Source organism: Tiliqua scincoides, chromosome 3 (assembly GCF_035046505.1).
Source record: "Tiliqua scincoides isolate rTilSci1 chromosome 3, rTilSci1.hap2, whole genome shotgun sequence".
Classification (NCBI taxonomy): Eukaryota; Metazoa; Chordata; class Lepidosauria; order Squamata; family Scincidae; genus Tiliqua; species Tiliqua scincoides.
The window spans coordinates 146,952,454-146,978,912 of NC_089823.1; the positions used below are offsets into that span (position 1 = coordinate 146,952,454).

At 42.4% G+C, this 26,459-nt stretch overlaps 1 protein-coding gene across 3 annotated transcripts; it reads right to left on the reverse strand.

The window, feature by feature from the left end:
• Positions 1 to 1,038: 1,038 nt before the first annotated feature.
• On the reverse strand, positions 1,039 to 25,331 carry SLC16A9 (solute carrier family 16 member 9). 3 transcript variants are annotated; one of them, XM_066621114.1, is made up of 8 exons: positions 25,191 to 25,331; positions 13,702 to 13,767; positions 12,620 to 12,655; positions 12,427 to 12,528; positions 6,760 to 6,903; positions 5,928 to 6,023; positions 4,341 to 5,255; positions 1,039 to 2,466 (listed from the first exon to the last, which is right to left on the reverse strand). In XM_066621114.1, the coding sequence occupies exons 5-8, from the start codon at positions 6,836 to 6,838 to the stop codon at positions 2,282 to 2,284; spliced, it is 1,275 nt and encodes a 424-aa protein (XP_066477211.1). In that variant the 5' UTR covers positions 6,839 to 6,903; positions 12,427 to 12,528; positions 12,620 to 12,655; positions 13,702 to 13,767; positions 25,191 to 25,331; the 3' UTR covers positions 1,039 to 2,281. The 3 variants fall into 3 exon arrangements, with proteins under 3 accessions (XP_066477211.1, XP_066477212.1, XP_066477210.1); XM_066621115.1 differs by lacking the exon at positions 12,620 to 12,655; XM_066621113.1 differs by having other exon boundaries at positions 12,427 to 12,655.
• Positions 25,332 to 26,459: the final 1,128 nt, after the last annotated feature.

The following is a 26,459-nucleotide window of genomic DNA, read 5'->3' on the forward strand; positions in this document are numbered from 1 at the left end:
GTTGTGGCACTAGAAGAGTGGAAGGTATAGGAAGATTTTTCTTTCCTGCAGCTTCAAAGCTTTTAGAAATTGTCATGAAAGAGGTTCGCACTGAACCTCCTTTTGTCACTTGGTAACATTATCACGGTCAATTTCTTTTACAACTGAACTTGTCAGGTTCGTGCTGGGCACCCATCAAGCCACACTGACACAGTAGAATCTCTTCTAAAGAATTTTACAATAAACTTTACAACAGTGTGGTAAGTATTAACATATTCTCTACAGAAGGTTTGCTCCTCGGTGACGCTTTCCAGATGGTCTTCAGAGAATGCTTCTCATGTACCTCAGCCCTTCCCAAGCATGGGCTCAGCATTTTTTTTGTTAGAGCCACTGTCTCTCTCCCACACATGCTTTTCCACCTGCCTCTTTTAGCTGCTCTGTCCCAACATTCCAGCTGCCGTTCACCCACACAAAGTTCTCCTTTCCAAGAACGTCTCCCATCTGTCTGACTAGGGGAACAGGAAATTGGGATGGATATAAACAAGCAAACCTATTATCTTTTGAAACTTCCCTTAAATACACATGAGGACTCAAAACAGGAGACTTGGGGGGTGGGAAGGGGGAAACAAAACTCACATTATCATGAAACCTGACAGTGATACTGGATTCCAGTTTGGACACTGGATTTGGCTGAGGCACAACTGTAGCCATATCATCCTCTACCTTTCCTGTATAGGTTTTTCTGAAAATAAATTGTTTCGTGTATTTAGCTTAAGCATTCTTCTACCACACTGAAGAAATGCCATCTAGCAAGAAATTTTCTTCTGCAACCTCTAGGGAGTCAGCACAGCCCCACTCACTTCTATGGGCCTTGTATGGGAAAACTTCTTCGCTGATTACTTGCTAATGGCAACCTTCAAATTACTCTAAAAATAAAAATAGCCTACAGTTTTGTTTTTAAGAAATGTAATGCTTGAAAGAGCTTGGGATCTTTCTAATTCAGTTCTGTTGAACTGGAGCTTTGAGGCAGAACACAACAATTTCATACGCATATAAAGATTTCTTGTTTCACACCTTGTATTTATTCCTTGGTTTCACAGATTTTGGTTCAACAATTTAAAAAATATAGATTTCTGAAGAAGTGAGTAGTAAAATATTTGGAGTGCAACATCTTCCGTGGCATTCACAATATTAACTGCCCAATGCAATGATGGTCTACTCCAAAGTAAGTTCCATGGAATTCAAAGGGTCTCAATCCCAGGTAAGACTGCATAGATTTGCAGCCTACGTTTTGCCATGCTGTTTACTTCAGAGGTGATGTGACCAAAATCCTTCTGGCAACAAATGAGATCTTATAAAAGAAAGCACTGCCTTATCAGGAAGCAAGCACCAAAAATTTGTATTACATTCAGGTTGATATGGTGGTCAAGTGTTCTTAAGAAATTGTGCACTACAGATCTATCAAGATTTCTGAAGAAAGAAGCAAGTGCTTTTTCACAAAAAAAGGCAGAAGCAAAATGTTTACATGAACATTTGTATAAAATATTTGTTGTTCCATTACAAAAATATGTTGCTGGTGAAAATGTAGTATAATATACCATCAGCAAGGGGGGGAAAGGAGGTGCAGGAGACTGAACATGTGGACTCAAGTTCAGATATCCTTTTGTTTAGTTCAATGTGCATGTAGAGCTTCTACACATGCAAAAGCTTCACTGGTGATTTCAGCCTTCCACGTGAATATCTCCATTGCAGCTGGGAAGCTCCTTACTACTGAAGCAAATGGGGAAGCCCTCATGCAGGAATTTCACACAAATCAAGAGCTTCTGTGCTCATTTTAAGAACCCTTCAATAAACCAGCTGTAATCCAGCAATACAGCTCAGGCACAAACAGGGCTCTCTGACTGGGTGCAACGGCAAGGCAAACTCTTGCACTGATAAAGCCTGACCTGCTACAGCCAACACTGGGTGCCCTGCGCATGTAAGAGGCTCTGAATCAACAATTCAGAGCCCAGTCCTGTCCAATTTTCCAATGCCGGCGCAGCTGTGCCAATGGAGTATGCACTGCGTCCTGTGGTGTGGAGGCAGTCACAGAGGCCTCCTCAGGGTAAGGGAACATTTGTTCCCTTACCTCAGGGCTGCATTGCGGTTGCACCGGTGCTGGAAAGTTGGATAGGACTGGGCCCAAAAGCATTTCAAATAAGTAAAAAAAAAGATTTTTTTCACTTCATAAATAAGTGGAAAAATTACTAAAAATATCTGGCTGTGCAGTATAAAAGGGGAACGAACTGTTCCTCATTGTCACCTACACACTGGACGCAACTTTGTAGGAGTAAATATTTGGAGTTGCCTTTTCAGGCTGATTGCTACTATTCAAGCTGTTCCAACATGGCAGTGCTGCCACTAACAAAAGCAGCCCTCCAAACAGAACGCAAAGTCCACTAAAGTAAAAGGCTATGTCGTAGGACTTTGTCCAGTCATAAAACCAACCTGGAAAAGAAAAAAAAGATGAGTCAGATGAACACACTTTGACAGACAGATTAGTAACCCCAAAATGCACTACATTGTCCTTTATATATTCTAACTATGCAATCCAAACAATTGAAAAAATGGAAGAGTACTTCCTCATTTTCCAGAAAAAGAGCAGAGTAATTATAGATACAGGCATGCCTATGGGTACCTGAATCCTTGGATACAATGGGACACCCTCTGGAGGCAAGGGGAGCTCTGGTCCCCTCGCTTCCAGAGGGTCCTCTGAGCCTGGGAGAGGCCATGGATATCAGACTCAGAACTGGCCGGGCTCAGACTGAGAAGTCACATCCAGTTATGAAAAAACCAGAAGTGAATTTTTTCACTTCTAAGACTCAGTCTGAGCCTACAAACAAACATGAAGTAACATGTTGTTTTACACTTTTAGTTCTCCCCCTTTCTGAAGACTTGGGACAGGTAATAAAAGTGCAAAGCCAGCAACATGGAATATAATCCCATCAGGTTACCAATATCTCTCCCTTTTGCCAAGTTAACGTTAAGTTGTGTTCCCCTCCCCCCAAAAAACCAGCTAGAAGAAAGCTTTTGTACGGTTTCCAAAAGGTACTCTCCTTCAACTTTGGAAAGTCACTAATGATGTCCCCCACTGGCATACAGGAAGGGGTCAGGGGGGGGCAAATGCCCTGGGGTACAACATCCACCCCCTACCACCTGTTTTTGTTTTCCTTCAGGACCCTTTACAGGGCCTCAGAAGGCCTGAAAACCACACTTCAAAGTGCCTCCAGGTCACATGGGGGAATCATTTTCTGGTCTTAGCCCTGGGTAGCACAGGGACCAGGATTGCAATTGATGTCTTCAAAAGGGGATGAGCAGGATAATGCTTTTGAAATATGTGAGAAGATAGAAAAAACCTACTCAATGCATTTGGTAACAAACTAGATTGTGATTAATGCTTCTCGCATTTACAAAAGACGTTTGGTAGGGTAATTGTTTACTGCTACATCCTACCAGAATGTTGTATTTAACTATTCTACATTTGCCATGAAACAACAAAGGAAGAGGAAGAATAGAAGGAGAGTTTTTTGTTGTCATTGCATTATGCTTTTTAATGGATGTGAGCTGCCTTGGGGACCTCCAAGAAGGTCAAAAGGCAGGATAAGAATCTCCTAAATCAGGGGTGTCAAACAGGGGGCTGGATGCGGCCCCTGGAATCTTTTTATCTGGCCCTCAGGCTCTCAGCTGCTAAGGTGTTACAGCTGAAATAGCAGCCCACATAATCATATTTCAAGATTTGGGAAAGCCCAATTTTTAAGTTTTGTGTACTTTCTCTTCTGTCATTTGCAGTTAATGAGTTTTTAAATGAGAACAGGGTCTGATTTCTGACCATTAGCTACTTAATGATGTCACTTTCTGCTTAATGACATCACTTCCAGCCCTCAGCTGGAGCCCTGAATGCTACCTTTGGCCCTCTGTATGAAATGAGTTTGACGCCCCTGTCCTAAATAAAGATGGAATTTAGAATCAGAAAAACATGCTTCCAAATACTTACATGTGTCTAAGGGTACAATCCTAATCCACATTTCAGCATAAGGGCAATGCAGCTCTGAGGTAAGGGAACAAACATTCACTTACTTTGAGGAGGCCTCCAAGAGCATTATCCAACTGCAGGATGCAGCACATGTCCCATTGACACCACTATGCCACTGCTGGAAAGTTGGGTTAGGATTTGGGCCTAAGTGTGTAAAGCACAATCCTATGCATGTCAACTCAGAAGTAAGTCTCACTGTGTTCAGTGGGGCTTACTTCTGGGAAAGTATGTATGGTCTTTAAGATGCCACAGAACTTGGTTGGTTTTGTATGTTCAAATGCAACCTTACCTATAATTGGTGGTCCAAGACTGTTTCCAAGTCCAGCAAAAAACATCAATAGGCCATAAGCATGTGTTAGTTTCTCAATTCCCACTGTCTTTGTTGTGACGTATGGAAAAATTGACCAGTTGCCTGTTAGAAAACCTAAAATCCCTGAAAGTATTGCCAGTGTAATGTAACTTTGGGCAAATGGAATCAAAACCAATGCCACTGCAGTCATGATTAAGGTCAAGACATACAGATATAAAGTATTAATCCACTTGAAATCTGCCAGTATTCCTAGGACAAGTTTACCAATGGCAGTCATAATGCCTATGATGGAAATGAGAGGAATGACACAGTCTTCTTCTCCAATATTTGAACTCCTCGCTATGTCTTCCATGAGCATTGAAGGAGGAAAGCTACCAATGTCAAAGAAGAAGATGGCAATAAAAAGGGATGAAAATACTTTGTTTTTAAAAAGGCTCAGGGTTTCTTCCCAGTAGTCCAAGTACAGGTGCCATTTCCTCTTGGCAAGTTGTTTACAGAAATGAGTCTGCTCTACAACTTTCTTCTTATAAGTGTCTGCCTCTCTTGCTGGTATTGATAATAGTCTGTTCGTATTTACAAGAGGGTCCTGCTTACAATCACTACAAGATGTGGTGGTCACATCTTTTCCTTCATTACCAGCCTTTTCAAGTATGTTTATCTTTTCTTCGTAAACATTCTTTTCTTTGCCATTATAAATGAGGTACTGATCGGGAATCTTCTCGAGGCCTGGCTTCTCTGAGGAGGAATGGTGTGATTGCAAAGGTCTCATGAGACTCCCACATGCTAATATGTTTAGAGACAATGCACCAACAATAAGCAAACATCCATTCAGCCCATAGAGTTCAATCAGTTCTTTCTGTAATGCCGCATATATAAAGAGTCCAACACTTGATCCTGAAAAAGGAGAAAACAAAGAGACTTTTAAATTCATAAAGCATCCTATAATCATTGCTACGCAAAATGCAGTGGCTGAACACAATGCATTATCATGTAATTAACTGCACAATAAAAGTTTAATATTTCTATTATTTTACTGATATCATCAGCGGCATTATTGAGGCCAATGCCTGACACAACTGAAATGATAAAATTGAATTCATTTTCATTGGCAGATGGTCTGGTTCGGTCTAACAGAAAAACCTGTCTCTTTCATTCTGACAGCAGTGAAATCAAGAGATTGCTAAATGAATCCTCATTATATTGATTCTGTTAATGACCTGTAACTGTTTCAAAGGGTAGCAGAGAGTACATCCAAGGAATCAGTCCCACAGCACCAAATCATGGATTGCTGATATGACTGAACAGTTAAATCATGATTTAGCTTGTTGAGATAAGCCCTTCCTCTGTGTAATGAGAAGCCACCAACAGGACTAGTTTGTCATCTCAGGGCAGATGTCACACTTAACCAGGATAAATGCAAATTGTGGTACCCAATTCAACCATGCTTTCACACCTTGGTCTGTGAACCAATTCAGATGAAACAATCATAAAAGAATCATGCTAAAGTGTTGTATCTTCATTAGACCATTCAGAAAAAAAGAGATTAACATGCACCAAGAATCATACCTGTTGAAATTAGACCAAGCGCAAGGCCTCTGCGTTTGTCAAAATATTGACAAGTGATAGTTACAGTCGCTGTATACAGTAAGCCGCACCCAAGCCCTATAAATAAAAGAAATTGTTAATGAAAAGTCAAATATTCATTAATACTGAATTAACAATATGATAATATTTAGCAACAATTCAAATTTGATTCATTAAATGAAAGCGTGCAAAGAAAAGTTTTGGAGGTGCAATCCACAAAGCCCCCACATAACATAACCAACTTTCATTTTAAGCAGTATTTGCCAATCTGGGGGTCACGACCCCCCAGGGCATGTGTTTGTGTTTGAGACATTACCCACTTAAGGAGGTGCTGCTAGTGCAGCACTTCCAGGTTCTTGCTGCCACAACCACCAAATACGTGTAAGTAAAAAGGTTTTTTGTTTTTTTTTAACTTACCTGTGTTCAGTGGTGGAGGCAACTGCAGCAGTGAGAACCCAGAAGTGCTGGAATAAAGACACCTATAGGTACCTGGTTGGGTTGCTACCCTCCTTAAGAGGGTAGCACCTGACCAAAGGTTGGGAACTACAGATTTAAAGGGAGATTGTGAGGTAGCCCCCCTGCAAAACTCTTTGGAATCCACAGAAATTGCACAGCAATAGTACTTAACTCCTGTCAATAAAGGATTCTGATTTTGAAGTCAGGATCCTGCAAGAACACACATTTAAGCTGCAATCCTGCCACACTTAGCTGGAATCAAGCCCCATTGAACTCAATGGGATTTACTTCTAAATAGACACACCAAATTGTGCTGTTAAACTTATTGTTGAAAAATGACCTCTGTAAATTCTCTTACCAACAACAATTCCATAGGAACAAAACAAGAAGTAGATATTGGGTGCAAAGCTGCTCATCATCAGGCCCCCAGCAACCATAAAGCCACTGAAAATTGTTACAGGTCTTGCTCCAAAAGCAGAAACACATGTGCTGCAAATAGGACCTATGTGAGAACAGGGGGTAGGGATGGGAAGTGTTAAAGAAAAGGAGAAACAGTTTAATATAATAATAATAATGGTATTTCTAAACCGCCTTTCTTGGTCCTCAGATTTCTCCTTAGACTTTATTCAAGGCGGTTTACATAGGCAGGCTGTTCTAAACCCCCGTAAGAATTTTTACAATTTGAAAGGTTTCTATCTTTCAAGAAACCACAACATTCAGATGTTTCTTTCTGATCTGGTTTCACATTCTGGCCTCCATCCTCCCACGCTCAGAGCAGATGGAATAGCTCGGCTCAGCTTGTCAGCTGCTTCAAGGTCACACGGTGCCGGTGGCCTTGAACTGGCGACCCTCAGATGTTATCTTCAGGCAAATGGAGGCTCAACCCTCTAGACCAGGGGTGTCCAAACATTTTGGCAGGAGGGCCACATCATTTCTCTGACACTGTGTCGGGGGCCGGGGAAAAAAGAATTAATTTACATTTCAAATTTGAATAAATTTACCTAAATGAATATATTAGTGATAGAAACTATATGAATGAATGAAGGTCTTGCAGTAGTTCAAGGCCTATAAAAGACCTTACACAAAGCAAGGCCAGCCTTTTCTTTGCTGCCACTGCTGCATCACAGATATGAAACAGCAAGTAGTGGAGGGAGCTCTCAACCCACAACTTAGGTGAAAGGTTGAACAGTCGTCCTCATGCTGAAAGCAGTTGCGTTGGGCCAGCACGGGCTCCAGCAAGTCTCTGGAGGGCCAGAGGCTCATTGGAGACTGGGGGCTCCCCGCGGGCCTGATTGGGAGCCCCCGAGGGCCGCAAGTGGCCCCCGGGCTGGGGTTTGGGCACCCCTGCTCTAGACCAGACCTCCTGCCCACTGCAACTGCTTAAGAGGTCTCTTCCCCTAACACAATTGTTCTCAAAAGTAAATGAGAGAGCCATATTTTAAAAAATCTGCAAATAGAGAGATAAGAGCTCTCTCAACTCCCAGCTGAGCGTTAGTGGTTTGACTGAACTAGGAAGTGGATTAGAAGCAGTATGCGCTTCTACTTTTGCCAGATGATGGCTTCTAAGGACCCATCAGGGAACCTCCTCTTTCGCTGGCATTGTGCATTGCCCTATGAGTGCTTCTCAAATAGATTCTGAGACACCTTGGATACTCTGGGGTCCATTTATTATTTCTAATTACCTTGCTTTCAACACAAGTTACCAAAGAAGCTTACAAAAAGAGATCATCATCAGTAGAAATGCAGCAGAACTAAAACCCATGAGAAAACAGTGAATAAATAGCAGAGATGAAAAAGAAAATGTTTAAGCCTCCAGAATTGTAAAGAAAAAGTTTTCAGTTGCCATACAAAGACTAAAAGGGAAAAAGTCTGTCAAACAGTCCCAGGGAGACATTTCTACAACTGCAGTGCCATCATGAGACGGCCCCAATGCTAGTGTCCACCAACCTAATATCTGCTTATGACGGTCCAGAAAACATGGCCTCCATAGCCAATCTTGGGCTCAGATAGTTTCATATTAGCAGAGATGATCCATGAGATAACTTGGTCCTAGGCTATTTAGGACTTTAAATATCAGCACTTTAAACTGAGCCTGGAAACAAATCTGTAAACAGCATAATTGATGTAGGATTGGAGTAATGTGCTCCAATTCCTGGATGTGGGATTGGGGTAATGTGTTTCTTCTGACAGTTTTCTGGCAACTGCATTTTGTAGCAAATGAAATTTGTGAACTGTTTTTAAAGGTAACCCCACTCAGAGAGCACTTCAGTAATCCAATCTGGATGTACTAATACATGAGAAACTGAGACCAGATTGTCTAACCCAGAGAGGGCCAAAGTGGGACCAGCCAAACCTAGTAAAAGATACTCCTAGCCACCTGAGCACCCAGGAACAGTGCTGAGCTCCAGCCCCTTCACCCAAACCAAATAATTCTTCAGTGGAAATGCATCTCCAAATCAGGACAAGCTGCAGTGTACACTTCTGCCCAGTACATAGACTCCACCATCCCACAGCACCTCCATCATGACTGAATTAAGTTTCAGATTAATCAATCATCCAGACCAACATTGTGTCCAGTGTTACTAGTAACTTTTGGAGACACTTGTCCAGAAAGTACAGAGTTTCCACCACCTCCCTGTGATCAAAAGATGAAAACAAGAGGCAGAGTTGTATGTTGTTAGCACTGATAACATTTCAGCAAAAACCTCCAGATTATCTCACCCAGTGGTTTCATATAGATGTAAAAAAAAAGCACTGGAAACAGGACGAAGCCTTGCGGCAACCCAAAAGTCATTTATCATTTCCCTTGAGTCTGCCACAATGATTCCAGCAATGCAAATGTCAGATTTCAAGAACAAAAATGTCAAGCATTCAAATGAGTATTTGTGAGCTTTACACCTAAAGCATATGTAATTGTTATAGTCCAAAACAATGATAGCTTGCCTCTAGCAGGGCTAAAAGGGGTGGGGTGGATGGAAACTTTCTAATTCTGATTTTAGAAACAAACAGTTTATGGACTCCCGTAACATACATGTTCTTTGGAATATTTAAAATAACAATTGTTCAATTTCCAAATGAAAAGTGAACCCATATGTTTACTTTATACAGCTATAGGTTGATTTTTAAAAATGAAACGCAGCATAGTTGAATTGCCATTAACCAGCTCTTGGTTATCCAAGTTCTTTATCTCTTGCACAACTCATGTCAAAATATATCCTTAGAAATAGCATAAGGATTGTTTCTTAAATGACATTTCATTTTTACAGAAAACTTTCCAACAACACTGCTGTAAGGGAAGAAATAAAATGTTTCAGTAGCATGGAGCATTACAGAGTGTAATGCCTGAGAAATTATGCTGAGTGTTTTGCTATAGATTTTTCTGGCTTCAGTTGATGATGGGCCTCGTCAGAGCCTTGGTTGCCATGGTGAGGGCAGCAGGATAGTCTTCCCTCCTCCAGCTGCCAATGTCACTTCTAAAGCTTAAATATGATGTCCCTCTGACCTGTTCCTTGAAATTCAGCACATCTTTTTCAAGGACAATGTCTTTTCCTTCTATAAACACTGATGATAAATATTTCAGTCTGTCAGATGCCCACACTCTTTATGGTCCATATCTTTACTGGGGCTGCCTTCCTGCACTGTTGTCTGATCAGCATAACATTAAACTGGAAGCATAGGAAGTAGTACTGAAGAGAAGTACAAGGGGTACAATCACCGTCACGTCAAACTAGTTTATTCAAACCGGAAAGGGGGGTTAAGAAGCCGAACACATAAAGGGGTGGAAGGAAGAAGGGAGCACCCAAGTCCAAACTCCATCCACCTTAACCAGGTTGCAGTTTGTTTAACCTAACTTGTTAGTTATTTTCTACCTGCAGAACAAATTCAAGCTTTCCTGATTTTTTAATTAATGATGGTATCCCCAATGGACACAGTACTTCAGCTGTGGCTTGACCAACCTCAAGGACAGAGATGAAAGGATGTCCTGTTGCTCAGATTTCACAGTTCTATCAGTGTGCTACTTCCTGCTTTTTCCCAAACTGAAAGTTTCCTGCTAATGTGTTCCAAAATAGTTTTTTTTTCCTTTGAGAAAACAAATGTCTGAATCATGTTTAACTTGACCTTTACCATAAACCTAGATTCTTCTCAGCAAAGTTGGTGTCTTGTAACCTCACATTATTTTTATTTCTTGGTAATGATTCACATTTGTCTTTGAATGACAAAAGAGCTGAAAACTATAATTTCAGATTTTAATCCTAAGACTATCCTGAAAAATGTCACGTTATCTCTCCTGTTTTATTCTCATCTGCACATCTTAAGAAAACACCCTAGCTGGTTCTAAGAGAAAATACTGAAAACTATGGGACCCAGGGTGCAATTCTGCCAACAGTTTTCTTGGCTCCTCCTTTCCTTTGACCATGATGTAAAATAATGGTTTTCAACCAACTATATTTCTAAAACTGGGTCTTTTCTAAGCCGCACCTTTCAGGTTTATGTGCAAAAATATCACACAAAACAGCAAAAATTCTTTGGCAAGATTGGCATATAATATTCTATTATATGCTTTGTATTCAGGAAAATTGGTTTACTCCAAGGCTCTGAGCTTACAGATTCTGGTTTCCAGAACAACAATCAGATTATGAATTCCAGCTTTCATTTGCCAGAAGAAGGGATTTTTTTTCAAACTAGTCTCAAAGAAAGTTTCCTGGGATGGGGAATGGAGTCAAATGTAACTTGACAGTGTTAAAAAAAAAAATCATATTTATGTAAACCTTCTACAACAGCATGCTCCAGGTATTCCTCTACTACAATGAGGTCTGAATACCCATATATTTCAGGGTTTCTCCTCTTAAGCCTAGTAAAAAACTGATGTTTACATTCCAAAAGATTTTGGTGGCAGATCTGCCCCTTTCTGAATGACAAAAAATAAAAATAAAAAAATTAAGTATTTGGAGTTGAAGCAACGCCACCAAATGCTGGTGGGTTTTTGTTTTTTTTAAGTTATTCCTCATATCTACAAATGATTAGACCAGAACTGTTCTAGTGAGAAAAGAGCATAGAAGATGAAACAGCATTATATTCCTTTTCAAAATAGACAAGTGTCTCACTTTTTAAAAATTACTGTATAACTAAAACTAGTTTTATCTATATGGTACCCTCAGGATTACAAAATCTCTTTTAAACATGTGAAACAGTGAAAGTTTCTTATGACTCAGTAAAACTGGTTTTTCTCATCCCAGCTAGTTGTAGAGCTCATGTTGACAGATATTTTTTATCCTGCTTTTGAGGTCACATTTACCCGTTGCATCAGGAAATGCAAGTGCTTATGTTGAACCCACGGAACTGACTTTCCTAATTGTGGAATCCAATTCTTCAGTGGCCAGAAAATCAAGAACTAGTGCAGATGCTCTTAAACTTTTCTATTAGTTTCTTCATATTCTTCAAGTGGCAACTTGCAGAAAATTGTAGTGGTTCTTACAGTGATTAGGAAAACTGTTTTCTAATTTTTCTATAAAATAGCAGCTGCAACGTTCTGTGAATCCCTACCTCATACACTGCATTGATCATATAAGGGGTTTACTGGTCCACAATTATGTCTTGCAGTGTGCTTGCTGATGCTTGCTAAGGCTGCAATTTTAAGTACACTCACTAGAAAATGTTCCACTGAATTCAGCTGGACTTACTTCCAAATAAAACATGCTGTGCATGCCTGTTAAGTAGGAAGGTTATACTGTTTGGCACAGTTAGGGATCAAGCCAGGCCACAAGCCATTATGCCAACTTACATTTTCGGCAATTTCTTATACTGAAGTGCCATGTTGCCAGTTTCCTTTCTTATATGATACTTAAAGAGGTACTGATATATTTTGTTTATATTGGTTTCATTTATTATAAAATATGCAAGGGACCTTTTCTGTTTTGAAAAAGAATTCTACTCCTTAACATCAGAAGTTAAAAACCACACAGGCATTTGAAAGGTATTAAAATAAGCAGGGAATTTTAAACATGCTTTTTTCCTAAAGACTTACTTGCAAGTAATCCAACTCCACTTGCAAGGGATCCAATCCATGCGGTCCTTCCCTTGCCTTCTCCGAAAATATCCAGCCATTCTAGATACAGAACTCCAACAGCTAATGGAGACCCATAGCACAAGAATTGGGTAAGGAAGGATACAAGTACAATTACCCAGCCCCATCCTCCATCTGGTGATTTCTGGAATACCATTTTCCAGGGTGAGGTCAGGATGAGTCAGTAGCTCTACACAAAAATATACACACAAATAAAACAGAATTTAGAAAGAGTACACAGACTTCAAAAAAATAAATATATATTTAAATGTAATGTTAAACACAAGCAAAACATTCAGGAAATAGGAGGCCTTTAGAAAGAGGTGATATCATTAGTTGTTGCCCTGCTGGTTTTCAAGAGTCATTGATGAGGCATCACAATGCCTGGTTACTCCCCACTATTACCACTTGGTAGTAACTTGGTACGTAGGCAAGTACAGTCCACCTCTCAGTTGCCTGTTGTTCAAGAGCCAATCTCTATCACATCACCCTTATTTTAAAGCATAAGGATGCTGATGCAGTGAGTAGGTTTGACTGCTCCAGGAAAATGTACCAATTTCTGGGCAACACTAACAGCAGCCTCATTCGCCACAGATATCTCAGTTCCCAGATGATATTTAAAGATATCAGGCTTCCTAAAAACTGCTATCACATTTGTTTCAAGACGGTAAGTTTATGATTGTTTCTGCAGAAACAATACAGGTGGGACCTTGGTATCCACTGATTTGGCATCCACTGATTTGACTCAGCACTGATACTGGGGTCCACTTTTAAATGCCTTGTAACAAGGAAAAAAAAGCACCAAAACCTAATTTCCTACCTTTACACGGTTAAAAAAATTATAATTTCATTCCACTAGATTCCATTATTCACCTCATCTAGTGGCTGAATGCAGTATAGCATCTATACCAATGCATTCTGGGGTGAAAGTGGAGGCACAAGAAACCGGGATCTTTAAAGCTATTTTTCCACTGGTTTTGGTATCCACTGATTTTTTTATCTACTAGAAGTTCCAGAACTCCAGTGGATCACAAGGCACAACCTGTATGTCAAAATGTCAAAAAGAATTAGGACTTGAAATAAAGCAAGTGTTAACAGCAATGGTCAACTATAGAAAAAGAAAATACAGTAAGAAGGACAGTAAATACAGAAAGAGAATGGTAAAATCCTGTAAGAAAGAAGCTTGCCTTCTAAACAGTATACAACTGTACAGTATATAAAGAACACGTTACTTACAGAAGACTATCTTGAGTCATTCAGTCTTCGAAAACATGTTATTATTTGTATATCTGGAAGTTCAACCTGTGGAGAAGTATTAGATGCCTGAGCTAAAGCAACACAACTGTGCAGCAAAATGACTATAGAAATATGACATTTTGGTGTAAGGTTGATTTTACACGCTTGCACTGAAATGTCATAATCTTCTCCCTGCTTCCCACTATCACTCAAAACCTGAGAAGGTATTTGGTTGGTAATCTGAGAAGTTTTTGTTATGGATTGTGTTCTTATTCTGCCTTTTTATTATTTTGTACTTGTTTTACTTTTTTTTTAGAATTTGTTCTGTTTTCTTTTTATTGTTATCCAGCTTCAGAAGAAACACAAAACATAATTTTAAATAAAAAAATTTAAAATAAATTAATAATACATTTTCTCCTGGAGGAAATGGTAGAAAATAGCACATTTTTTCCTGGAGAAAATAATACATTTTCTACGCTTTTCATCAGCAACATATCTGTGGCAATCTTTTATATGTAATAAACTAGGGAAATATTGATTTCAAGCTTTTTTATATGCATGCAGATACAACGGTTTTCAGTGGAATGAGAAGCAAGTATACTTGGAGAGCAGGGTGCCTTCCTTGTGTACTTTCAGGTTTCTAATTGGACTAGAAACTGATTATAGAGATTTCACATTTTCTCTTGCAAAATCTGAATTTGCATATTAAAATATCTGCAACAGCTGATCGTGCCTATTATTTATTAGCAGAACTTATGTAAATACAAAGAATGTGTTATTTTTACTATCTCTATCTGTCAAACATCTGATAATCCTACTGATTTACTCCTAAAAATTATAAACTTTAATTTAACAGTCTTGTTAATGCACTGTAGATGTTATTTGCTGTGTAACTTTTCTCCTTTTAATTATTTCCCCATTACATTATTACATGTACTTCTTCTTTTTCTCTTTTTCCTTTCAAATATTTCACTCGTATGTCCTATTTCTTTTTTTATAACTTTCTGTTTACTAAACATTTCAGTCCTCTACACTTGGCTCCAGCTGTAACAAGCAGCTTGATCTCTTCAGTGCCTACTCAGAAGTCCTTCTGATTAATGAGACTCACAGCACAATCCTATGCACATGGACTCAGAAGTCCTATTGTGTTCACTGGTGCTTACTCCTAGGAAGGTGTGTATAGGATTGAAGCCTTACTCTCATTACTGCAGCCCAAGTGCCACTGAAAGCACAAGGTAGGGCCCAATCCTATCCAACTTTCTAGTGCCAATGCAGCCACAAGGTAAGGGAACAAACATTACCTTACCTTGAGAAGGCCTCCGTGACTATCCCCCCCACCACAAGATGCAGAACATGCCCTGTTGGCAGAGCTGCAGCAGCACAGAAAGTTGGATAGGATTGGACTCTTAGTTGCAAATACTGGCTTCAGACTTAAATGTATTCGAATTAACCTTTAGTAAGCACTCAACAACAACACTTCCCCACCAAAGGAGTCTATACATGTTGACACTAAAGCCATTTGTCTCCCAATCCCTGGTCCCTATTTGGTAAAGAAAAATATACCTAGAAGAAGAAAAAAATAGGGTTATTGAGGTAGAGCAGAGAGGAGTTGTTTAAAAAAAAAAAGCAACTAGATAGGAATTCAGACTCCTCCCTAAAGGCCCAATCCTGTTCTTAAGATATGCCACTGTATCTCCACATACACCAGCAGGACAGCCCGCTGTAGAAGTGTAGAAGTCTGCCTACCAATAGATGCACCATGCACACCAGCACAATGTCAGAAAAAAACACTGCGCCAACCTAGCCAGGACACCGGCATAACTCTGCCAGCAGCCAAATCAGGGAGGAGACTGGGGGGTGGGGGGTGGGAAGGACGACAAGGAGTCAAATGTGTACCATATCCCAACCCCTCTTCAGATCGCAGACACACCCCAATGCAAAAAACAAAAATGCTCTACCAACAACAGAGCTGGCATAAGGAATGATGAGGAAGGGAAAAACAGGAGAAATTTGCACCTCCTGCCACCCTCCACCCCACTGTGCTACTTTCATATGGTGGAGCATAGCATACAGACAATATCTGGCAGCCCATCACAGCACACTAACCCCAGTACTAAATCTCCTACTGTAGAGACTATATCTCAGATGAACAGATGCACAGCATGGAGCTACACCTCTCCGGTCTCTCAAAGTGTTGGGACTTATGGTGAAAGGGAACTTGGCACACAAAGGGAGCACTTGGCACAAAAAGCCTCTTGTCCTTCACAAAATGTACGGCAAGATCGTTACTTAATACTTGTCTTCTCAGAATTCTTATAGCAGGTGTTCTTCCCCAAGAAGATTCCACAGATAGAAACCAACTGGAACCTTCACCTCCCCGCCCCATCAATGGAAGCCAAGTACAATGCATCCCATACAGGTAAGCAAAGGTGGAGAGGAAATTCTATGTATTGATGCTGCAATTCTGTCTCGTGTCTCTATCCCCACCTCAGCCATTGCTGCTGCTGGCCAAACAATCATCTGAATCCCTTTTGTTTTTCAAGACTGCACTACTGCCATAGGGGGCTGAATGTTGACCCTTGTAGAGCTTCATTGCAACCACTCCCCCCCCCCCCCCCCACACACACACAGAGGGAAAGATAATGCCCTAAGCCAGCGGTGTCAAACTTGTTTCATACCAAGGGCCGAATAGCATTCATGATGCCTGCTGAGGGCCGGAAGTGATGTCATTAGGCAGGCATTGATGTCATTAAACAGGTCATAATCAAAAATAAGCACTTTTTTCCTACTTAGGAACTCATTAGCTGCAAACAACAGAAGAGAAAATATACAAATCTTGATCATATTTCAAGCTATATAAAGCTTCCGTGGGCCGCATCCAGCCCCCGGGCCTTATGTTTGACACCCCTGCCCTAAGCCACTATGACCTCACTCCCTACAGGGCACTACTGCAGTTACACACTGGTGGCATCACTCCCCCTCACAAACACTGAGGATGTAGCTCAAGCCAGTTGACAGGTGTGTTACTCTTTGTGTTTCACCTTGATCCCCACAAGCAGCTGTCCCACAGATAAAGACACCATGCAAAAACAAAGGAAAGGCCTATAGCCTGCCTGAAGTGACCATGTGAGCCCTGCTGGTGAGGTTGCTGACCTACTCATTCCAGTCAGGCCCCTGCAGTTTTGCAAAGTCCACAGCAGACAGGGACTTGAACTCTTGCCATGGAGAGACTTCTGCATTTGGTTCACATGGCTACCCTCTTGCAAGAGAACTTTCTTTATACCCTTGTGCTGCTCTGTTCAAAAGGAAGGGCAAAACATTCCTCTAATTAGTATATACAGATGTAATTTGGAGATTACATCACTAATCTCAAACCAGTGGAAGACAATCGCTTACATCTACAATGCACATTCTCAGGGACCATTAATGTGAACGTCCCACGAGATTGCCTGAGCCTACATGTGTTTTCTCTTTCTGTGGTTAAGGGATCTAATATCCCTTGCCTAACACCTTGGGAAAGAGTGTGTGATAGCCTGCAATTTCTATCATGCTCCTGGATAAACAGAAATCATTTATTTCCATTTCAATTACTGGTTCAGAGAAACATTGTCCTCCTTGTTTTCATGAATGCCTGTTATTTCACAATAGCTTTTTTCAAGTGTGTTCTTCCTCAGGACACAGCACACTAGTGCAGTTTTGGTCACCCTAAAGTAAAACAGGAGTACAGCAATTAGTGCAGAACTACACTAACTGGAGTTCACTATGTATTATACCCAGCATTAAACAACTAAAAACGTTCCTTTAAAAATCCAAGTACTTTTTGTAGTGATAAAGCATTATTTAAGTAACAATATTTAACCAAAGAAATAATTTAGTGCTGGCAAAACATTAAAGTCAGATCAGCCAGTGTGATGTAGTGCAGGACCAGCCCAGCCATGAAGCAACAATGTTACTTGCATTAGTGGCAAGAGTGGCAGATTCATGGTGCCCTTCAATTTGAGTCTGCTGCCGCCTCTCTCCTCCCACTGCATACAGAACCACATTGATCCAATTCTACATGCTAAAAGTGAGCAGGAAGTAGATCATTTGCTTCACATCATTCTTCCCTCATGCAGTCCCTTTAAACTGAAAGGGGCAATGAGAGGATGAAAGCAACGTGAGGGGTAGGGAAGCAGCTATTACCTGGCTCCTTCCATGAGATACCTTTAAAAGAAACCGTAAACATAGGACATGCAAGGAGTTCCCAGCATTTCCTGTTTTGTCCAGAAGATCATGCAGGAAGGACCAAGGTAAGTAGCTCTATTTTTATTTTCTTTCATGGTAGTGGTAGGGTAACACCAGCATCAGATGGCAGCTTCTGTTCAGCCATCCCTGGTGTCCTGCACAGGTGGTCTATTTTGTTTTTTAAAAAAACAAAAACAAAAAAACAAACCTTTATCCCCATGGTTTCAATATGCTTTAAATCTATAAAATGAGTTGGCATAACTCATATGTATTAAGGGTTTTCAGGTATTCTTGAGTAAGAATTATAGGAAGCATTTTGCTGAGTGAGATTAAAGTTCACCTAATGCTGCATGCCTTGTGCAAATTCCTGGAGCCAACAGGCACTTGGAAAGTCCACTGGAAACTGGCCAGTAGAAAATCTGTTAATTGCAGTCTTCCTTCTGCTCATGTACATAGTGCACTGACCTTCAACACAGGAGCAAACCTTTTCAGGACTCCAGGAGGTCCAGAGGATGAATTTCAATTTAACACCCATCTCTTCTCACTCTCTCCCTCACTTTGTGATTTTGCCTCTCCTACCCTAAATTTCATGAGGGGCTGCCCAGGAAAACTGAATTGAAATCTTTTACTCAGCCTTAAGAACATAAGAACAGCTCCACTGGATCAGGCCATAGGCCCATCTAGTCCAGCTTCCTGTATCTCACAGCGGCCCACCAAATGCCCCAGGGAGCACACCAGATAACAAGAGACCTCATCCTGGTGCCCTCCCCTACATCTGGCATTCTGACTTAACCCATTTCTAAAATCAGGAGGTTGCGCATACACATCATGGCTTGTACCCCATAATGGATTTTTCCTCCAGAAACTCATCCAATCCCCTTTTAAAGGCGTCTAGGCTAGACGCCAGCACCACATCCTGTGGCAAGGAGTTCCACAGACCGACCACACGCTGAGTAAAAAAATATTTTCTTTTGTCTGTCCTAACCCGCCCAACACTCAATTTTAGTGCATGTCCCCTGGTTCTGGTATTATGTGAGAGTGTAAAGAGCATCTCCCTATCCACTCTGTCCATTCCCTGCATAATTTTGTATGTCTCAATCATGTCCCCCCTCAGGCGTCTCTTTTCTAGGCTGAAGAGGCCCAAACGCCGTAGCCTTTCCTCATAAGGAAGGTGCCCCAGCCCCGTAATCATCTTAGTCGCTCTCTTTTGCACCTTCTCCAGTTCCACTATGTCTTTTTTGAGATGCGGCGACCAGAACTGGACACAATACTCCAGGTGTGGCCTTACCATAGATTTGTACAACGGCATTATAATACTAGCCATTTTGTTCTCAATACCCTTCCTAATGATCCCAAGCATAGAATTGGCCTTCTTCACTGCCGCCGCACATTGGGTCGACACTTTCATCGACCTGTCCACCACCACCCCAAGATCTCTCTCCTGATCTGTCACAGACAGCTCAGAACCTGTCAGCCTATATCTAAAGTTTTGATTTTTTGCCCCAATGTGCATGACTTTACACTTACTGACATTGAAGCGCATCTGCCATTTTGCTGCCCATTCTGCCAGTCTGGAGAGATCCTTCTGGAGCTCCTCACAATCACTTCTGGTCTTTACCACTCGGAAAAGTTTGGTGTCGTCTGCAAACTTAGCCACTTCACTGCTCAACCCTGTCTCCAGGTCATTTATGAAGAGGTTGAAAAGCACCGGTCCCAGGACAGATCCTTGGGGCACACCGCTTTTCACCTCTCTCCATTGTGAAAATTGCCCATTGACACCCACTCTCTGCTTCCTGGCCTCCAACCAGTTCTCAATCCACGAGAGGACCTGTCCTCTAATTCCCTGATTGTGGAGCTTTTTCAGTAGCCTTTGGTGAGGGACCGTGTCAAACGCCTTCTGAAAGTCCAGATATATAATGTCCACGGGTTCTCCTGCATCCACATGCCTGTTGACCTTTTCAAAGAATTCTATAAGGTTCGTGAGGCAAGACTTACCCTTACAGAAGCCATGCTGACTCTCCCTCAGCAAGGCCTGTTCGTCTATGTGTTTTGAGATCCTATCTTTGATGAAGCATTCCACCATCTTACCCGGTATGGATGTTAGGCTGACTGGCCTATAGTTTCCCGGGTCCCCCCTCTTTCCCTTTTTAAAAATAGGCGTGACATTTGCTATCCTCCAATCTTCTGGCACCGTGGCCGTTTTGAGGGACAAGTTGCATACCTTAGTCAAGAGATCTGCAACTTCATTTTTCAATTCCTTAATAACCCTTGGGTGTATGTCATCAGGGCCCGGTGACTTATTGATCTTTAATTTATCAATGAGGTCTGAAACATCTTCTCTTTTAACCTCTATCTGACTTAACTCCTCGGTCAGGAGGGGCCGTTCGGGCAGCGGTATCTGCCCGAGGTCTTCTGCCGTGAAGACAGATGCAAAGAACTCATTTAATTTCTCTGCCATCTCTAAGTCTCCTTTTATCTCCCCTTTCCCTCCCTCACCATCCAGAGGGCCAACCGCTTCTCTGGCGGGTTTCCTGCTTCTAACATATTTGAAGAAGCTTTTATTATTCCCCTTAATGTTGCTGGCCATGCGTTCCTCATAGTTTCTCTTGGCCTCCCATATCACCTTCTTACATTTCTTTTGCCACAGTTTATGTTCCTTTTTATTCTCCTCATTAGGGCAAGACTTCCATTTATGGAAGGAAGCTTCCTTGCCCTTCACAGCCTCTCTAACTTGGCTGGTTAGCCATGCGGGCACCCTCCTGGATTTAGTGGAACCCTTCTTTCTTTGCGGTATACACCTCTGCTGGGCCTCTATTACTGTTATTTTAAGCAGCCTCCATGCACTATGGAGAGATTGGACTCTTTTTACCCTCCCTTTCAACCTCCTTCTAACCAGCCTCCTCATTTGAGGGAAGTCCGCCCGTCGGAAGTCAAGGGTTTTTGTTAGAGATTTGCCTGGTATTCTTCCCCCAAAGTGCACATCAAAACGGATCGCAGCATGATCACTGTTCCCCAATGGCTCAGTATCGTTTACATCTCTAACCAGGTCCTGCGTACCGCACAATATTAAATCCAGAGTCACCTGTCCTCTCTGGTGGGCTCCGTGACTAGCTGATCTAAGCCACAGTCCTTTAGCACGTCAAGAAATCCGGTTTCCTTATCGTGACCAGAACACAAATTGACCCAGTCAATATGAGGATAATTGAAGTCCCCCATGATTACAACCCTGTCCCTCCTTGTCACCTCCCTGATCTGTTTCCTCATTTCAAGGTCCCCATCCGATTTCTGGTCTGGAGGACGATAGCACGCCCCCAGTATTACATCGCTGCACAAGCCTGGTAATTTAACCCACAGAGATTCTACGGTGGAGTCGGACCCACCTTCAATCTCTAAAAAGCCTTGCCTTTCACTGGGTGATTCTGAGTCAGTTACTATCTCTCAGTCTAACCTGCCCCCCCCCCCCAAAGGTTGTTGCAAAGATAAAAAGGAGATAAATCCTTGTATGCCACCCTGAGCTTCCAAAGGTGTGGAAAACAAATGTGGAAATGTAAGAAACCTGATATTTATGTAACTTGCACCCTGCTAAGTGGGCAAAAAGACACCTTTTGAAATGAGAATTCTCCTTAAACATAGCAGAGGGACAGCACACACACAATCAATTGTGAGCAATTCGGAAATCTGGTAATTTGTCTTTCCATTACTTTGCTGCTTAAACTTTGAAAACTTTTGTTGAAAATCGATATATAAATACTCCTCTGCAAACAAAGAACTCAACAGAATAGCTATCCAAGCAAGTCAGTGCAAGACCTTTAGTGGTGCAGACTTAAGTGTGCTGCATAGTATCTTCCTTAACCCATTTTTGCCCAGCCCACAAGTGTAAACATTTGGTCCCTGTTGCATATACGCAATGTTGGGTAGAAATGGCTTAACTGACAGCAACAGATTAAAAAATAGGATACCACAGATGGTCTGCAGAAATATCCAAATGTCATTGGAAAGAAATACATATAGGATCAAAAAAAAAAAAAAAGGAAAAAAGTTGTCTCTACAAGCAGGATGCAGTCAAAATATCAATCTTCCAATATATTAACTAAAATTGAGACAAACACTGAAAAAAAAAAAAAACTGTTATAAAATGCAGTTTCCAAATGTGACATTCACAAAGAATGGCAGATGATGCAAGCCAATATGCATTTCTGCCCAGCCATATGTACAGGGAATTCTCTTACTTACTCTAAGGGAATCTTGAGGTGAGTTAAGGATATGTTTGCATAGGGTCATACCCTCACGCTAGAATGCTAACAGTCAGGGTTTATTTAAGGTTTCCAGATGAAATTTCAAAAATAAAGGACATGATGGAGCTATTTGGCATTGTCTGTCATAGAAATTGAAGTGTTTTGAAATAAACACCTGCTCATCTCTGTGGCACTTTGATGCTTCAGTATTAGAGAGAGGACTGTGGCATATCCTGGAAATATAACCAGAAAGTGAAGCATCTGCAGTTTGAAACTGTCCCTGCTCAGCAGCTGACTCAATGGAAACCTTAACAGCACAATCCTATGAATGTCATTCAACAGTAACTTCCACTGAACTGAATGGAACTTACTCCCAGGAAAGCATGCATAGGATTTTAGCCTCATAATTTAATCAGGTTCTACCATCAGTGAAAAAGAGAATAACTGTGCCAAAATGGCAAGCAAGACAAGGAAGTAACCTATCTTGATTTAGCATTCCACTGACATATTTATTAAAGTTGGCTGAACTTTAAATGCAGTCAGTTCTCTTTATACACGAATTCGCTATCTGTTAATTTGCTTATCTGCAAGGGGCAGAATTGCCACCTACCTCTTGTTACTTGCAACTCTGTTCTCCGTGAATACTGCTGGTGCACTCGGAGCAGCGGTGGGAGTTTGGTGCAGTTGCGAGTATGCAGGTGAGGACAAAAGAGGAAAATATTCCTTGTTTTTTAGAAAGTTGTCTGGAATGGGTCAATTTTCTCTGTAAAATGGCATTAGTATTGGCCCGTGGAGAATCCTCAGACACATTTGAGGGCAAGCCCAGGGAAAGACTGGTGGAGGAGAGGTGAAGCAACCCCTGCCTCACCGCAGAAATCTGAGGCCTCATTGTTGGGCCAGCAACCTTCAATGAGTCAAAGGATAGTCAGCGCAGAGATTGCCACAACCTTCAGTGCATCAAGGGATATCCAGGAGGAGGCATCAGATGATGATGATGTGGATGAGTCCTTAGTATCATCCAGTCCCATAGACTTCAAGTTAAGATTCAGAAAGTTCATAGAATGTATGGTGAAGAGGGTCCCCTGGAACCATTTTTCCCAAAGACTCAATTATTCAGTATCCACTAATTCGGTATCCACTAGGTTTTCCAGGATCCTAACCCTAAGGGATAATGAGAACTGACTGTATTTTATAGTTGGCACCTTACCTCAATCAATCCAGCCTTCAAAAGCACTGATTGAACATTTTTTGAACCTCTTTTTTCCTGAATGTGTGTAGCTTTTACAGTGAGGGGGAGAGGGGAATTTACCTGTTGGACTGCCATAATACTGTCAGGCACAGATCTCATATTCTACTAATGCACATTTTTAACATGCCACACATCAATGGAAATGCACAAGATTTGTAGCATGCAAAACCTCACTCAGGTACATAATTATTATATACCGCTTTTCAACAAAAAAAAATTTCACAAAGCTATATAGGTGCATGTCCTCTCTCTCTCTTTTTTAATGTTCCTGATGGGACATCCCAGCAGACATCTGATACATAGTTTGCTTACCACACATGAAACATAGCATAAAGTAAGTACATCCAGCTTTGTCCAACAGATGCCAGAGAACAAATATAACCAAATTAAGAGCCCAATCCCATGCATATCTACTCAGAAGCACATAGTCAATGGGACTTACTCCCAGGAAAGTATTGATAGGATTGAAGCCTAAGTGTAATAATGGTGGTCACAGGGTTTGAGATGTGCGGCTGTTCAGTTTTGAGCCCTAGGAGCACATATATAAATACCATTATTATTCATGACAATGATTGCATGTGGAGCTGCAACAGACCAGCATAACCAGAGGTGCATTTATAAGCTTAAGGCTACAATCCTGTACACCAGTGAATTTCAAACTTTTAGCACCAGGACCCACTTTTTGGAATGGGAATCTGTCTCAGACCCCCAAAAGTGATGCCATAATCAGAAGTGACATCATTCAGCAGGAAAACTTTTAACAATCCCAGACTGTTATCCAGGAGTAAGTCCCATATACTATCAAAAGCATATACATAGTAGCCTGTTCCAAGTACAGATGTGTAACATTTCCCCAAATGCAGTCACATACCAGGGTAGCATCAAGACTAACATAATAAAATAAAATAGTGAAACAAATGGGGACCCACCTGAAATTGGCTTGTGACCCACCTAGTGGGTCCTGACCCACAGTTTGCGATACATGTAGTATATACACTTTCCTGGGAGAAACCTTTATGGAACACAGTGAGACTTAGAGCCCAATCCTATGCATGTCTGCTCAGAAGTGCATCCCATTATAGTCAGTGGGGCTTGCTCCCAGGAAAGCATGGCTAGGCTTGCAGCCTGAGAGCCCAATCCTAGGCATGTCTACTCAGGAGTACGTCCCATTATAGTCAGTGGGGCTTGCTCCCAGGAAATCGTGGCTAGCCTTGCAGCCTGAGAGCCCAATCCTAGGCATGTCTACTCAGGAGTACGTCCCATTATAGTCAATGGGGCTCGCTCCCACGAAAGCGTGGCTAGGATTGCAGCCTTACTTCTGAGTAGACTTGAACAGGATCGCACTGGAAGTGTGATGATGGGGCAGAAAGGGGAGAGAGGCAAGAGATCAGAGGGCGAGGAACTCTCAGTCAGCCCAGCCCAGCCCAGGATGCGCTCCCGATCCTCACACCGCCTGTCAGCGTAAACATCCTGAGATGGCAACGTGCATCCCCTGAAGTAATCCGGTTAAGCGATCGGAGGAGGCGGTCAGGGAGCACGAAGGAGGAAGCCTGCCAGGCGCGGTGCCTGTTTGGGGGGGGGGGGCGCCAAGCCCGCTGCCCGGACCGTCTGCCTGCGGCCCCGTTGACCCGCGGCTGCTCTGCCGCAGGCGGGCTCCCCCGGCAGCGCAGCGCAGCACACCCTCCTGGGGAGCTGCGCCAGACCGCGGGGTTCCTCCGCGGCGCGGAAAGTTCACGCCTCCCCGCCCCAGAGCCCACCTGGCGCCCCGCGCCTGCGTTTACCTGCCACTGCCCCGCCGGGGCTGCAGTGCCAGGGGAGCCCCTCCCCGGCCAGCCCCTGTCCGCAGCCGGCCGACGGAGCCCGTCGGGGGTGCAGCCGCCCAGCCCGCCAGCCAGCACCGGGCTTCGCTCCGCTCTGCTTGCATCCTCCGGCGGGGAGATGGAAGGGGCGGAGCCCAGCGCAGCGGAGGGGGAGACCGAGGGAGCCGGCGGCCGGTGCAAACCGGTTGCAACTCAGCGCAAGAGTGTGTGTGTGTTTTGTGGGGAGGAAGGAGGAGGAGGAGGCGGCGCTGCGGAAGCTCCGGCTGCAGCTGCTGCTCCTGGCGCCTGCAGAGGAGCCAAGCGGCTCAGGGCACGATCCTGGGCAGGCACAAGTCAGCCCCGTTGTGTTCAGTGGGGCCTACTCCCAGGAAAGTGTGGATCGGAAGGATTGCAGCCTCACCGCACAATCCTATGCATGTCTACTCACAAGGAAGTCCCGTTGTGGTCAACAGGGCTTACTCCCAGGAAAGTGCCCATAGGACTGCAGCCTCAAGCGGGCAACAGCACCCTCAGCCCGGGTGGGCAGATGTCAGACCCACAAAAGGAGGACCAGGCACCCCAAAGTGCTTCTCACACATTTAGCACCAGGACCCACTTTTTAGAATGATAGTCTGTGCAGGACCCACCGGAAATGGCAGGAAAATTTTTCACAATCCTAGGCTGCAATCCTACCCACACTTACCCAGGAGTAAGTCCCATTTACTTTCATTGTTAAAATAATATACATAGTGGCTTGTTAAACGTACAGGTCTGTAACATTTCCCCAAATGCAGTCACATACCATGGCAGCAGCAAATCTAATATATGAAAAATAAAATATTTACATGAATGGGGACCCACCTGAAATTGGCTCGCGACCCACCTAGTGGGTCCCAACCCACAGTTTGAGAAACACTGGTGTAGAACATCCAACAAAAAAGGAGGTCACTACAGAATCAAAGCTAAAAACACTCACGTACAGTATATGGATTTCATGTGGTTAACTGAAACACTATGTTTACGATGACCAGACATCCTCTTTTTCCAGAACATGTCCTCTTTTTTAGCCTCATGTCCTGGAAAAGAACTTCAATGTCCTCCTTTTCCCTGTGAGCAGGCAGTGCAGTGCCTTCTTGTAATTAATAAATTATATGTAATATAGATTTAAATTTAATAATAAAATAGTGTTTAAATAAACCACATGAAATCAATGTACAAGTGGTTTTTAACTTATTTTGTCATGTGCTACAT